The sequence below is a fragment of the Salvelinus alpinus genome, chromosome 2 (genome assembly GCF_045679555.1).
Source record: "Salvelinus alpinus chromosome 2, SLU_Salpinus.1, whole genome shotgun sequence".
In the NCBI taxonomy this organism is placed as follows: domain Eukaryota; kingdom Metazoa; phylum Chordata; class Actinopteri; order Salmoniformes; family Salmonidae; genus Salvelinus; species Salvelinus alpinus.
In genome coordinates, this window is record NC_092087.1 from 88110610 (window position 1) to 88121799 (window position 11190).

At 48.8% G+C, this 11190-nt stretch overlaps 1 protein-coding gene across 1 annotated transcript in view; it reads right to left on the reverse strand.

Moving 5' to 3' along the window:
• The window catches only part of aspscr1 (ASPSCR1 tether for SLC2A4, UBX domain containing), a 33221-nt gene extending 23849 nt beyond the window's left edge, over window positions 1–9372 (reverse strand). Inside the window, exons 1-4 of the mRNA XM_071389724.1 lie at window positions 9122–9372; window positions 8866–8921; window positions 7995–8109; window positions 2363–2463 (exon numbers count right to left, since the gene is read on the reverse strand). Of these exons, the coding sequence (XP_071245825.1) occupies window positions 2363–2463; window positions 7995–8109; window positions 8866–8921; window positions 9122–9208 (359 nt within the window). The 5' untranslated portion in view covers window positions 9209–9372. The remainder of the gene's footprint in view (window positions 1–2362; window positions 2464–7994; window positions 8110–8865; window positions 8922–9121) is intronic.
• Between the last annotated feature and the right edge of the window lie 1818 nt (window positions 9373–11190).

The following is an 11190-nucleotide window of genomic DNA, read 5'->3' on the forward strand; positions in this document are numbered from 1 at the left end:
GGAAGCTTCCGTGGCAAAGATTTAGTGATGATGTCATCACAGAGATGACGAAAGGGGTGACGGGCGGACAGCTGGTCTCAAAGAGAGTAGGGCACTGTAAAAAAAATTTTTTTTCCTAATTCCGTTTACTTTTTTTCCTAAATTCTGTTTTCTCCGTGTTGCTTTTCCAGGTTTCCGATTTCAAAAACAACTACATTGGATGTTCAGTCCACAACAATGTTTAAACCACATCAGAAGACCACTTTTAAGGTCTGGGAAAAATAGAAGAAATTTAGATTTTTGGGTGTAGTTACCCTTTAATGCCAGTGAGCACCAGGAAGAGGCCGTTGTCCACTACACGGCCATGGTGCTTGCCTTTTGGCAAGCAAGAGGAACTGCTCTTCCCTACCTTCAGGCTGTGCTCAAACCCTACACCCCAACCGCAGCCCTCCGTTCTGCCACCCCTGGTCTCCTCCAGCCCTCCGTTCTGCCACCCCTGGTCTCCTCCAGCCCTCCGTTCTGCCACCCCTGGTCTCCTCCACCCCTCCGTTCTGCCACCCCTGGTCTCCTCCAGCCCTCCGTTCTGCCACCCCTGGTCTCCTCCAGCCCTCCGTTCTGCCACCCCTGGTCTCCTCCACCCCTCCGTTCTGCCACCCCTGGTCTCCTCCACCCCTCCGTTCTGCCACCCCTGGTCTCCTCCACCCCTCCGTTCTGCCACCCCTGGTCTCCTCCAGCCCTCCGTTCTGCCACCCCTGGTCTCCTCCAGCCCTCCGTTCTGCCACCCCTGGTCTCCTCCAGCCCTCCGTTCTGCCACCCCTGGTCTCCTCCACCCCTACGGGAGGGCAGCCCAGTCCAAGCTCTTCTCTGTCCTCGCACCCCGATGGTGGAGCCAGCGTCCCAGCTATGACAGCAGTCTTACTTTAACTGTGATGTGGTTGTCCCACCTAGCTATCATAAGATGAATATACTAAGTCACTCTGGATAATTACTGAAATGTAAAATGTTTGGTTAGTGATGTTTCTGTAGTGCTCGTGTGACTGCAGAGTTTTGCTAAACAAACAGCCTCTGGGTTGATGATATAATGACATCATTCTGCCAGGTAGTCAGTCCACTTTGTAGTTAACATTTAAATTACAAGGTTTTTGGGAAGAAGGTTATCATTAGCATCATCGCTAACAGCCATACAAAATGTAGAAGCACACACACACTTTGGTACTGTTTCAGAAAGTTGCAGGAAAATAGGAATCACTGATGTATTTTGTTCATGTCTTATGATAAACTTTGTCTAATTAATCCATGTTGTAATAAATACATTTAGTTGATTTCCTACTAAATTCAATAAAATTCTGTTTTAATGTCTGGATTCCATGATCCCTTCCCCAACGCTGATTTCATAGGGCCCTAAGAGAGATAGGGAGGGGCTAGGTAAGGAGTCGGGATATGGGAGGAAGGGGGGTGAAGGGCCATGAGCAGGGCAAAGATTGAGCTCCTAAACTCAAGACAATATGTAGAGTAGAGAGGGAGGCTGGAGAGAGAGTAGAGAGGGAGGCTGGAGAGAGAGGGAGGCTGGAGAGAGAGGGAGGCTGGAGAGAGAGGGAGGCTGGAGAGAGAGGGAGGCTGGAGAGAGAGGGAGGCTGGAGAGAGAGGGAGGCTGGAGAGAGGGAGGCTGGAGAGAGAGTAGAGAGAGAGGCTGGAGAGAGAGTAGAGAGGGGGGCTGGAGAGAGAGTATAGAGGGAGGCTGGAGAGAGAGTAGAGAGGGGGGCTGGAGAGAGAGTAGAGAGGGGGGCTGGAGAGAGAGTAGAGAGGGAGGCTGGAGAGAGAGTAGAGAGGGAGGCTGGAGAGAGAGTAGAGAGGGAGGCTGGAGAGAGAGTAGAGAGGGAGGCTGGAGAGAGAGTAGAGAGGCTGGAGAGAGAGTAGAGAGGCTGGAGAGAGAGTAGAGAGGCTGGAGAGAGAGTAGAGAGGCTGGAGAGAGAGTAGAGAGGCTGGAGAGAGAGTAGAGAGGCTGGAGAGAGAGTAGAGAGGCTGGAGAGAGAGTAGAGAGGCTGAGAGAGAGTAGAGAGGCTGGAGAGAGAGTAGAGAGGCTGGAGAGAGAGTAGAGAGGCTGGAGAGAGAGTAGAGAGGCTGGAGAGAGAGTAGAGAGGCTGGAGAGAGAGTAGAGAGGCTGGGGGTGAGGAGAAAGAAAACAGGGCACAGAAAAAAGGAGAGGAGGAGGAGAGAGGAGGGGTTGTTGTAACTTGGCACACTCCTGTCTGAGACTCTTTGATCGGAGTGTTCAGCACTCACTCATAAAAATAACATAACCCTCTGGTTCTTGGCAGGCAGGCGAGCCCACACACACACACACACTGCACTTGGGCAATCAGCGACAACCCTACCTACCTACCTGGTCTGGGGAAAGTGTGTGAGCAGCTCCCATAGTGTCTGTCCACTGGAGAAAGAACCCTGGAGTCTAGTACCATCTTCCATCTGCAGGGCAATACGCACCTGAGGAACGCACACAGAATACAACACACTGCTCTAGAACACACTGTTATAGAACACAGAGACAGAACACACACAGAGACAGAACACACACAGAGACAGAACACACACAGAGACAGAACACACACAGAGACAGAACACACACAGAGACAGAACACACACAGAGACAGAACACACACAGAGACAGAACACACACACACAGAGACAGAACACACACACACAGAGACAGAACACACACACACAGAGACAGAACACACACACACAGAGACAGAACACACACACACAGAGACAGAACACACACACACAGAGACAGAACACACACACAGAGACAGAACACACACACAGAGACAACACACACACAGAGACAACACACACACAGAGACAACACACACACAGAGACAGAACACACACAGAGACAGAACACACACAGAGACAGAACACACACAGAGACAGAACACACACAGAGACAGAACACACACAGAGACAGAACACACACACAGAGACAACACGCACACAGAGACAACACACACACACACACACAGAGACAGAACACAGACCTCACACACGACTCATTTACGAAACCCACACACCGCATCTAGAGAACACACACCAACACATAGTGTGACCCGAGGTATCACTAAACACACATCTAGGGAACACACACACATCTAGGGAACACGCACACATCTAGGGAACACGCACACATCTAGGGAACACACACACATCTAGGGAACACACACACATCTAGGGAACACACACACATCTAGGGAACACACACACATCTAGGGAACACACACACATCTAGGGAACACAGAGCCAGAATTCCTATTCAGAGCTGTTAGTCATCCAGAGAAGTAGAGTCATGATCACAGAGATGATTATAAACTCTACAGTTTATAACAACACGGGCACCGCTTCAAACACTCTACCTGCACTCCCTCTGACACACACGGCCTTGTTGTTACCGTTTACCAAGAACGCTTTCATCGTCTGCCACATCTAGACTCCCCGTAACATGGAAATAATCCACACAGACCTAACAACTTACTACATAAACACATTGTTTCACTAAACACATTCTGAGAGAACGATCAGACATGAACCCAGCCACATTCACACAGCTGTTAAATGCGTTGTGACATAAACAAACAGCCGATGACAATCAATCCATCCATCACATTTTATATATAAGCCATTTTTACATCAGCAGATGTCACAAAGTGCTTGTACAGAAACCCAGCCTAAAACCCCAAACAGCAAGCAATGCAGATGTAGAAGCACGGTGGCTAGGAAAAACTCCCATGAAAGGCAGGAACCTAGGAGGAAACCTAGAGAGGAACCAGGCTCTGAGAGGTCAGTTCTCTTCTGGCTGTGCCGGGTGGAGATTATAACAGTACATGGCCATTAAGGCCAGATTGTTCTTCACTATGTTATGATGTCTCACTGTCTATGGTGGTGTGGAACGTAAACACTACATGTATGTTATGATGTCTGACTGTCTATGGTGGTGTGGAACGTAAACACTACATGTATGTTATGATGTCTGTGTCTATGGTGGTGTGGAACGTAAACACTACATGTATGTTATAATGTCTGACTGTCTATGTTGGTGTGGAACGTAAACACTACATGTATGTTATAATGTCTGACTGTCTATGGTGGTGTGGAACGTAAACACTACATGTATGTTATAATGCCTGACTGTCTATGGTGGTGTGGAACCTAAGCCAAATACATTTAAACTCAGTTTTTCACAATTCCTAACATTTAATCCTATTAAAAAAATGATCTGTCTTATGTCAGTTAGGATCACCACTTTATTTTAAGAATGCGAAATGTCAGAATAATAGTAGAGAGAATTATTTATTTCAGCTTTTATTTCTTTCATCACATTCCCAGTGGGTCAGAAGTTTACATACACTCAATTAGTATTTGGTAGCATTGCCTTTAAATTGTTAAACTTGGGTCAAACGTTTTGGGAAGCCTTCCACAAGCTTCCCACAATAAGTTGGGTGAATTATGGCCCATTCCCCCTGACAGAGCTGGTGTAACCGAGTTAGGTTTATAGGCCTCCTTGCTCGCACACACTTTCAGTTCTGTCAACAAATTATCTGTAGGATTGAGGTCAGGGCTTTGTGATGGCCACTCCAATACCTTGACTTTGTTGTACAAAAGCCATTTTGCCACAACTTTGGAAGTATGCTTGGGGTCATTGTCCATTTGGAAGATCCATTTGCGACCAAGCTTTAACTTCCTGACATAATTTTCCTGCCTCATGATGCCATCTATTTTGTGAAGTGCACCGGTCCCTCCTGCAGCAAAGCACCCCCACCCCCGTGCTTCACGGTTGGGATGGTGTTCTTCGGCTTGCAAGCCTCCCCCTTTTTCCTCCAAACATAACGATGGTCATTATGGCCAAACAGTTCTATTTTTGTTTCATCAGACCAGAGGACATTTCTCCAAAAAGTACGATCTTTGTTCCCATGTGCAGTTGCAAACCGTAGTCTGGCTTTTTTATCCGGGTTTTGGAGCAGTGGCTTCTTTCTTGCTGAGCGGCCTTTCAGGTTGTGTCGATATAGGACTCGTTTTACTGTGGATATAGGTACTTTTGTACCTGTTTCCTCCAGCATCTTCACAAGGTCGTTTGCTGTTGTTCTGGGATTGATTTGCACTTTTCTCACCAAAGTACATTCATCTCTAGGAGACAGAACACGTCTCCTTCCTGAGCGGTATGACGGCTGCGTGGTCCCATGGTGTTTATACTTGCGTACTATTGTTTGTACAGATGAATGTGGTACCTTCAGGCGTTTGGAAATTGCTCCCAAGGATGAACCAGACTTGTGGAGGTCTACAACTTTTTTTCTGTGGTCTTGGCTGATTTCCCCATGATGTCAAGCAAAGTGGCAATGGGTTTGAAGGTAGGTCTTGAAATACATCCACAGATGTCAATTAGCCTATCAGAAGCTTCTAAAGCCATGATATCCTTTTCTGTCATTTTCCAAGCTGTTTAAAGGCACAGTCAACTTAGTGTACGTAAACTTCTGACCCACTGAAATTGTGATACAGTGAATTATAAGTGAAAACTATAGTTTGTTAACAAGACATTTGTGGAGTGGTTGAAAAACGAGTTTTAATGACTCCAACCTAAGTGTAGGTAAACTTCCGACTGATGTCTGACTGTCTATGGTTGTGTGGAACGGAAACACTACATGTATGTTGTTAGCGTGTTGTATGCTTTTTCTCGGTGGGTGGGAGGGGACTTGGCACATGTTGATGACACGAGTGCTGTCAGGTAGAGGATAGATGATGTCATTAAGAAAGGACCTGACCTCTTCTCAGAACCCCAGTGGAAACAGCAGACGTCATCCCAGATGGATGATGACACGTGTTAACTTAATCCAGACCCGGCCAGTTGTTTACCCATCACTCACTGTGGTGACTAGCTAACATGGAAAACATGTTTCCCCCAGGACACTGGCAGAGTTAAAAAGGATGCCAAAAATGTGTTTTTAACAACTAACCATTTGTAAAAATAGAAACAGGGGAACTATGTTGGATGAGAACTGTGAGTCAGAACGAGGGACAGAGCGGGTATATAAAGAGAGGGGTAGAGAAAGAGAGGGGTAGAGAAAGGGAGAGAAGGAGCTCTGCATTAAACAAATGGGGGCAAGAAATGTGAATTGTTTCTCTCAAGAAAAGGGTGCCATTGAAAGGAGTGATTACTGGGGTAGCAGTAAATGTAAAAGTTTACCAACTGAAGGGGAAGATTACCGGTGTTTGTTACGCTCGTCGTTTGGTGCGACGCAGACAGGGTGGTGAGAGTGGTGAAACAGAAAAGTCATTGTCTGTTCTTTTGAGTTTTGATATTGAGTCTTTGCCCGACAAATTGATGTTAGAATATATATAAGTTATCCTGTACGAGCTTTTGTGCCAAATACATTAAGTTGTTACAGGTGTCAAGCTTATGGGCACGTGGTAGCAGTGTGTAGGAGGGAGGTTCCTAGGTGTGAGAAGTGTGCAGAAGGGCATGAGACAAAGGAATGTGTAGCATTGGGGAAAGTAGTGGTATGTGTTAATTGTAGGGGTTCCCATGGGGCTGGGGATCAGATGTCCCTTGTGAGAGAGGCAGGTTGAGTTAATTGTAGGGGTTCCCATGGAGCTGGGGATCAGATGTCCCTTGTGAGAGAGGCAGGTTGAGTTAATTGTAGGGGTGAACATGGAGCTGGGGATCAGATGTCCCTTGTGAGAGAGGCAGGTTGAGTTAATTGTAGGGGTGCACATGGGGCTGGGGATCAGATGTCCCTTGTGAGAGAGGCAGGTTGAGTTAATTGTAGGGGTTCCCATGGAGCTGGGGATCAGATGTCCCTTGTGAGAGAGGCAGGTTGAGTTAATTGTAGGGGTGAACATGGAGCTGGGGATCAGATGTCCCTTGTGAGAGAGGCAGGTTGAGTTAATTGTAGGGGTTCCCATGGAGCTGGGGATCAGATGTCCCTTGTGAGAGAGGCAGGTTGAGTTAATTGTAGGGGTTCCCATGGAGCTGGGGATCAGATGTCCCTTGTGAGAGAGGCAGGTTGAGTTAATTGTAGGGGTGAACATGGAGCTGGGGATCAGATGTCCCTTGTGAGAGAGGCAGGTTGAGTTAATTGTAGGGGTGCACATGGGGCTGGGGATCAGATGTCCCTTGTGAGAGAGGCAGGTTGAGTTAATTGTAGGGGTTCCCATGGAGCTGGGGATCAGATGTCCCTTGTGAGAGAGGCAGGTTGAGTTAATTGTAGGGGTGAACATGGAGCTGGGGATCAGATGTCCCTTGTGAGAGAGGCAGGTTGAGTTAATTGTAGGGGTTCCCATGGAGCTGGGGATCAGATGTCCCTTGTGAGAGAGGCAGGTTGAGTTAATTGTAGGGGTGCACATGGAGCTGGGGATCAGATGTCCCTTGTGAGAGAGGCAGGTTGAGTTAATTGTAGGGGTTCCCATGGAGCTGGGGATCAGATGTCCCTTGTGAGAGAGGCAGGTTGAGTTAATTGTAGGGGTGCCCATGGTGCTGGGGATCAGATGTCCCTTGTGAGAGAGGCAGGTTGAGGTTTCCAGGGTTAGAGTAGTGCAGAAGTTGTCATATGCTGAGGCAGTGGAGAAAGTAGAAGAAGATGGGTCATGGGGAGGGATCCTGAGAGGAGTGGTGTGAGTAGTAGATCTGTACCAGTACAGAGGGACAGGCCAACAAGTGATACATGTTTCATTAAGATTGGATTTTTTTGCATTTATAGCAATGGTTATCAACTGTACTGCAGAGATGGAGAGAGAGAGGTAGAGAGAGAGACAGAGATATATAAAGAGAGAGGGGTAGGTACTCAGAGAGACAGGTACTCTGACAGCCAAAGGGGTAACATGGAACATTTTATCAAATGCAACAGTAATGTTGTTATGACCATAATGAAGCAGAAGTAGTAAAGTTGATGTTTCCTGGACAAAGTCATGGTGAAGTCATGCTGCACGACACACACACACACACACACACACACACAAGTATCACTCACCGGGCTGTCGGTCCCGGTCTGTTTCCGGGTGCTGGTCACCACCTCCAGCTTGGCATTGTTTGGCACGCTGGCAAACCTCCACTGGAGCGACAGGTCCAGAACATTCCTCTGAAATCTGTCAAAGGGATTGATGATAGAGAGAGAGGGGGATGAGGGAGAGAGAGAGAGAGGGGGGATGAGGGAGAGAGAGAGAGGGGGGGTGAGGGAGAGAGAGAGAGAGGGGGGATGAGGGAGAGAGAGAGAGGGGGGATGAGGGAGAGAGAGAGAGGGGGGATGAGGGAGAGAGAGAGGGGGGGATGAGGGAGAGAGAGAGGGGGGGATGAGGGAGAGAGAGAGGGGGGGGATGAGGGAGAGAGAGAGGAGGGGGATGAGGGAGGGAAGAGGGGGATGAGGGAGGGAAGAGGGGGATGAGGGAGGGAAGAGGGGGATGAGGGAGGGAAGGGGGGGGATGAGGGAGGGAAGGGGGGGGATGAGGGAGGATGAGGGAGGGAAGGGGAGGATGAGGGAGGGAAGGGGAGGATGAGGGAGGGAAGGGGGGGATGAGGCTTTAGTGAAAGGGCAGTGTCCCCGAGCACCATACACAAATGACATGGACAGAGCGCGCACACGACTGGCCATCCCTCCCCCTCCACTCCCTCAATCACAGCTTCATCATAGTTCAGTTTGATGGTTTGGTACCACTACAAAACATCCACGTTGTAATAAAGAGGATATCTAGCTAGGCTTTCAGTCCAGAGCTAGCCAGCTAACGTTAGCACGTCTGGCGACCAAGTTAGCTAGCTAGTCTTTCAGTTCAGAGCTAGCCAGCTAACGTTAGCACGTCTGGCGACCAAGTTAGCTAGCTAGGCTAACAACTAAGCGCTCAACTCACTTTAAACCGTGGTCGTCAGGATTAATTCCATGTTTCTTGCAGACGTCTTCGAGGACCTAAATACAAAGTATTGGTTATCTATCAGCTAAACAAATGACTTTGTGCAGACAAAGAGAGGAAAACGAGCAGGCTAAACTGAACAGTCATTGTTCAGCCAACATGGAAAGATCACTCTCGTTTTCATAACCTAGAAAAGGGAGACAGTTATTTTAAACGCAGACTGGGAGAGCAGGAAATCAGCTTAATTACTACCTACCTGTAGCAAAGGTGTGTTTGGCGATATTTTTACGGTTTGTCTTCTTCCATTGGGAGTCAGAACAGTCACTGTTGTGCTGGCCGCCATTGTTGTTTGACGTCTGGTTGTTTGTTTGAATAAACTTTATTGACACAATTTTCTTTTTGGCCCACTGTGTAGCATCAAAGTGTGTGTGATATGGTATTGTGTTAAAGGGGACACAAAGCGTGTGGTGATGGTGTGTTCCATTCTATTGGAGGCAGGTGAGAGAGAGATGGAGGGGGAATAGGAGGGTTTAAGAGGGCTGAACATTTTCAGGTGCCTTCCTGGACTCATGGTGACTGGTGCTTTGATCTAGACATTTTGGTATGGTACACACACTCATGCTCTCTCTCATACACACACACATGTAACAGTATAACTTTAGACCATCCCCTCGACACGGGCGCGAACCAGGGACCTTCTGCACACATCAACAACAGTTACCCAAGAAGCTTCGTTACCCATCGCTCCACAAAGGCCGCGGCCCTTGCAGAGCAAGGGGAACCACTACTTCTAGGTTTCAGAGCAAGTGACGTAACTGATTGAAACGCTATTAGCGCGTACCCGCTAACTAGCTAGCCATTTCACGTCCGTTACACTCACCCCCCTTTCAACCTCCTCCTTTTCCGCAGCAACCAGTGATCCGGGTCAACAGCATCAATCTAACAGTATGACTTTAGACCGTCCCCTCGCGCAAACCAGGGACCTTCTGCACACATCAACAACAGTTACCCACGAAGCGTCGTTACCCATCGCTCCACAAAGGCCGCGGCCCTTGCAGAGCAAGGGGAACCACTACTTCTAGGTTTCAGAGCAAGTGTCGTAACTGATTGGAACGCTGTTAGCGCGTACCCGCTAACTAGCTAGCCATTTTACATCCGTTACACACACCCCAATGAGTCCTAATTACTTCCAACTGCTCTCAGTCTTTAATGGAGGAGAGAAGGAGGAGGAGGGGTGAGAGAACAGGGGAGGGGTGTGGAGGAGAGAAGGAGGAGGAGGGGTGAGAGAACAGGGGAGGGGTGTGGAGGAGAGAAGGAGGAGGAGGGGTGAGAGAACAGGGGAGGGGTGTGGAGGAGAGAAGGAGGAGGAGGGGAGAGAGAACAGGGGAGGGGTGTGGAGGAGAGGAGGAGGGGTGAGAGAACAGGGGAGGGGTGTGGAGGAGAGGAGGAGGGGTGAGAGAACAGGGGAGAGGGGTGGAGGAGAGAAGGAGGAGGAGGGGTGAGAGAACAGGGGAGAGGTGTGGAGGAAAGAAGGAGGAGGAGGGTGAGAGAACAGTGGAGAGGTGTGGAGGAGAGAAGGAGGAGGAGGGGTGAGAGAACAGGGAGGGGTGTGGAGGAGAGAAGGATGAGGAGGGGTGAGAGAACAGGGAGAGGTGTGGAGGAGAAAAGGAAGAGGAGAGGTGAGAGAACAGGGGAGGGGTGTGGAGGAGAGAAGGAGGAGGAGGGGTGAGAGAACAGGGGAGGGGTGTGGAGGAGAGAAGGAGGAGAAGGGGTGAGAGAACAGGGAGGGGTGTGGAGGAGAAGGGGTGAGAGAACAGGGGAGATGTGTGGAGGAGAGAAAGAGGAGGCGTAGGGTTAGGAGGTCTGCAGTCTGTACACACCTGCTGTGGACGGCGAGTGGTATTCAGGTGTCCCAGAGCCCTCCTGTTCAGGTTGGATTAACTTCAAACACCTAAGATGGCGTTCGGTACATGTATGACCCTGGGTCACATTCATTAGTGCACACTCTAGCAAGATGTTTTGCAACAGAAAATGAAAACATGCGTTTCTTATTGGACAAGTTCAGGTCCTTACTCCCTGTTTCGGCCTATTTGCTTCCTAGTGAATACGACCCTGTTATGGTATGTTCCAGGTATAGAACCTGCTGCTGTGAGTTCCTGGAGGAAACCCCTGCGAGGAAACCCTTCCTGTCTGGCCTGCTTCTGCTTCAAACACCTGTACTGGTCTTGTTCATTAGGGCAACGGACCATGTTTTTAAATGCTCTACAACCGATTAACTCAAATTAATGTCTTATTGGGCAAGTCCAGGAAGTCAAATCAAATCAA